The sequence below is a fragment of the Leiobunum rupestre genome, chromosome 7 (genome assembly GCF_980474605.1).
Source record: "Leiobunum rupestre chromosome 7, qqLeiRupe1.1.hap1, whole genome shotgun sequence".
Lineage (NCBI taxonomy): Eukaryota > Metazoa > Arthropoda > Arachnida > Opiliones > Sclerosomatidae > Leiobunum > Leiobunum rupestre.
The window spans coordinates 3,820,961-3,825,602 of record NC_143390.1 but is presented as its reverse complement, the minus strand read 5'-3'; the positions used below and the strand labels follow the sequence as shown (position 1 = coordinate 3,825,602).

Genomic DNA, 4,642 nt, shown 5'->3' with positions numbered 1-4,642 from the left:
CGAAGAGATGAGAGTAGTTCCGAACAGAAATCGACCATGGCAAGGCGAATCAACGATGCGTTAATTATGAACGTAGTCGCTGTAATTTCGATGGTTAATAATAACTCATAGATCATTGAAAAGTTGTGTTCTGGATTAAAGGTGTCGCGAAGTACCTTATAAACTGTAGCTAAAAAGTATGAATTGACAAGTAATAATGTTAATTTCTTAGTTTTCTTCAGGCTGCTGTTGCAATCTGATCTTTTGGTTTTTCTCGATAAGCCGAAGAACATCAAGCACTTCAGTATTAAGTTGAAGCATAATTTTTTTCCTTTAAAGAACCCTTTCAAATTAAGTCCTTTAATTAAGTTGGCTATCATTTAAATATTAAACAGACAACAGTATTCAGAAGCTATTTACTTATACAGTAGTTTGAAAACATTACGTGTCGAACGTCGACCACCTTGCAAAACGAATGTCGTATCCATGATAAATTATTCCGTTATTTCAACCTAAAACTTTCAGCACTAATACGAAAGTCGTCTTTCTAAATACAACGTTCCTTCAACCTAAAACTTTCAGCACTAATACGAAAGTCGTCTTTCTAAATACAACGTTCCTTCAACCTTAAACTTTCAGCACCAATACGAAAGTCGTCTTTCTAAATATAACGTTCCTTCAACCTAAAACTTTCAGCACTAATACGAAAGTCGTCTTTCTAAATACAACGTTCCTTCAACCTAAAACTTTCAGCACTTATACGAAAGTCGTCTTTCTAAATACAACGTTCCTTCAACCTAAAACTTTCAGCACTAATACGAAAGTCGTCTTTCTTAATACATATGTAGTTGCCCTAAATGTTGATCGATATATTAAAGCTTGTTGAGTTTAGAGGTCGTGGGAAATTTCTCATATCGATTATTTGAATGAGTGTTATACCCTTGCAATCGCTCAATAACACTGAATCGATAATAGCCTTATTTGGCATCTATAAACACAATTGTTCTTGTACACACATTAACGGTGACAATATGAAGTCCTACTTGCATTGACGAGTTAGTCACCGACTATAGCAGGCCGGTTATATTTTCTTGTCATTATTACACGGCTTCCGACAAACACTAAGACAGTAAGCATTTTTGCTCATAATCTATTCACAAGCATAATGGCATTTCCGTCTTTTCGTTTCCTTTTAGTTTACTTATTATCTTCTGTGGAAGTTCAATATTTTAAAGGGATTATAACGAAAATGCAAACGTATTTTTACACTCTTTTTTACGGAATTTTTGGGGCCACATTCTTAATATCTACCGACTCCCCGCCGAGGGTGTAGGTAATGCCGAACATGCAGGGTGCGTATAAGAGAGGCGCGAAAAAGACTGTATTGAAGCTCAACGTTTTGCAAAAACTGAGATCAATATTGATTCTTATATTGGAAAAATTAAAAAAAACTGCTTCTTAGGGAATGAATCGATGTAATTAATAGTTAAATAATTTTAAATTACATCAAATCTATTTGTAACTTCACGTTCTTATATTTTAGCATATAAATTTGTTATATAATATCTGAATTCTAAACAACAGTAAATACGTCGAGCTATTTCCACACTCGAAGTTTCATTTTTATATTAGCTGAGAGCAGCACACAATTATTCTAAACCAATAAAATACTTCACGATCAATTTCCCTTACATAATTTTCGTGTTACCCTATTTTTGCAGTGGAAAAGCTAAATTTAAATCGTTATCAGGTTAACACGCAAGCAATTCCGCATGAGGTTATCGTTTGGATGAGAGGTGTATACAGTTAATAATAAAGGGTTCCAGATGTTCGTTTTAGCGTATCAGGTGTACGGAATAATACACAACCAACTAAACGAAAGAAAAAACCTAATTCAGGGTCTTTGTGCTATCTCATGTGTATTCATTTTTAAGGGTGTATAAAGCTCTCTATTGAAGATGGATCACCCCTATTTAACATTTCTACCACAAGGTTTATAAAACGCCAGGCGTTACTGGCGCTAGTATCGTTAAAAAAATCATAAAGCATTTTAGCATATAATTTATCGATTTAAAATATACTTATTTAAGCGAGCGGAAATATAATGAAAATATATTCATAGACTCCGTTCCAAATAATTAGAAAGGTGTGCACCATCGCATTTTTCGCTTAATTAGAACAGCTGCTATGATGATGAAACAATATATAAATCGTGCGATTTTTGCTATTTTAAACATTAAATAGCCATATTTTGAAAACCGTTTGAGATAAATAAATAAAACTTTGCATTTTTCTTCGTTTCCAGATACACTTCTTATTTGCGAAATTCCATAAAATCTGAGATGGTCAGGTTGATTTCACATGGAATACCCCGCGTATAAAAAGAAACAGATTCATATCAAAGGTAAAATAGAACGCCTTACCCTGTTTTCCAATTGAATGTTTTGTAACGAAGCAATTACCCACTTCCGGCACGTGATTTCCGGATAATCGGCTTACATAGGTGGCTGTGGAGCGCTATCTATATTTGTTACCATAGTTACTATGGAGCGAATATTTTCGGTGTTCCTACCAGAGGTGTATAAACGCTATACGCGACCCAAAACTATCGCTACGCCCCCTTTGGTTCGTCGTTGAAACCTAATTAGGCTAAAGCAGACGCTATTAGGTTTTTTTCATCTATGTAAGCCTATGAAAACATTTGCCTGCAAACCTGACGTTATTGAAGAAGGACAGAAGGCGTTCGAGTTCACAAGTCTATGGTTCAGCCATTGGAAGTCGCCGTTATGCGTCTCTTGGTACTCGACTGGACATAGAGTTTGCGGTGAATCGAGCGTCACAAGCTATGTCAAAACCGACAGTTTCTGACTGGGCAGCTGTGAAACGCATATTCCGGAGTTTGAGAGGAACGTCTACCATTGGCTGTTATTCAAGGTGGATGACGATACGACAATCAGTCCTTACAGCAACGCTGACTACGGAGGTTGCGGCAAAACAAGACGTTCGACATCCGGAATCGTATGCTTAATGTGATAGACCGCTCTCAGTGTCACTATATACTATGGAGTCGGAGTTGGTTGCAGCCAAAGACGTCGTATGGATCGAGGAAATAAAACGAGAACGAGGTTCCAGCTATTCGGATCGACAACGCTGACACGATCAAACTGATCCGCAATCCAGAATTTGACCGCAGGACAAAGCACATCAGTATATCCGGCAATTCTTTATCCGAGGTACTCTTGATGTGATGTACGTTTTGTAATTTCTTTAATTTATAACTCTAGGGGCTCTACTCTACTCTTATCATACTCTAATGTAAATTGAAATAATAGGGCTCTTGAATTAAATGAAATCCAGCTGAAGTGAAAAACATACTTTATTTTTGTCTCTACACGCGTTCTCTTTCAACGCTATAAAACATCTGCCCGTTATTCAGGGCTCTTCTTGTTTCCTCTCTCTCTCGCAGCCAATTTAAACACGCACTGGACCTTGACGAGGAAAGGGACATGTTGTACAAATTACAAGGTTTTTAATAAAGTTATGTTTAACAATTCTTTTTCTTATATTCATATAAAGGTTTAAATGCAAACAAAATAAACAAACTAAAATAAAATACAACACACTTCCCCGCATGAACGTTGACGTTCATAACTAATTAATTTCTAAAGGATAGAGTAAGTTTATTGCTCTTCTTACAACTTTGCCATTACTTAACTTTACGTTTACAGACCTAATTTTTTCGTCCCGTCCGGGGAAAACCTTTTCAATTCTGGCCAATTTCCACAATTGTCGTGGTTGGTTAGGATCACTTAAAATGACGACTTTACCTTCTTTGATTTGATCTGATTCTTTTGGAAATTTAACATTATGAGCTGATTTTAACTCCACAAGGTATTCTTCCTTCCATCTGTTCCAAAATTTTGTTAACAATGTATTATGATATTTTTCTCTTAACATGACTTGCGCTCTTGTTTTCATTTCAGTGACCTTAAGGGTTGAGGGGGTAAAGTCGTTTGTCTCTGACTCGCTAACAATAGATTTGATGGACTAAAAGGACCGAGGTCCAAAATACTACTGCTTTGGTAAGTGAGGGGTCTGGAGTTTATTTGCGCCTCTATCTCTATTAAGACGATGTTTAACTCTTCGAAAAATAGTAACGCACCACCTAGGGTTTTTCTCAGCGCTATTTTAACAGATTTGACCAATCTCTCATAAAAAACCCCCCACCAGGGGGCTCTTTCTACAATGAATTTCCAAGTAACGCCCAATGTACCGAAGCATTTTAACACTTCATCTTTATTTACGCCTTTCCATATTCTTTGCAAATCCTTATCGGGCCTTTTGAAAGTTTTGGCGTTGTCAGAATAAAGGACGCGGCACAAACCCTTTCTGGCAATAAAACGTCTAAACGCCAATAAAAAATACTCCGTGCTCATCTCTGAGGTTAATTCGAGATGGACAGCTCTAGTTACAGTTCATGTAAACAGACAAATGTATACTTTTTGGGGCGTGGCCGTCCCTTACTCTAACATACAGTGGGCCTGCATAATCTACCCCTGCAATTTCAAAGGCCGGAGCCTTTGTTATTCTATCCTCTGGTAGAAGGGCGGTTATTTCAGAAAAGGGCTTAGAGCTCCAATACAACGCTTTATGACAGTTTGTC

At 36.9% G+C, this 4,642-nt stretch overlaps 1 protein-coding gene across 1 annotated transcript; it reads right to left on the bottom strand.

Moving 5' to 3' along the window:
- Nucleotides 1-207: 207 nt before the first annotated feature.
- On the bottom strand, nt 208-4,415 carry LOC149933923 (uncharacterized). The gene is made up of 3 exons (XM_090153361.1): nt 3,967-4,415; nt 3,710-3,886; nt 208-310 (listed from the first exon to the last, which is right to left on the bottom strand). The coding sequence occupies exons 1-3, from the start codon at nt 4,413-4,415 to the stop codon at nt 208-210; spliced, it is 729 nt and encodes a 242-aa protein (XP_090009487.1).
- Nucleotides 4,416-4,642: the final 227 nt, after the last annotated feature.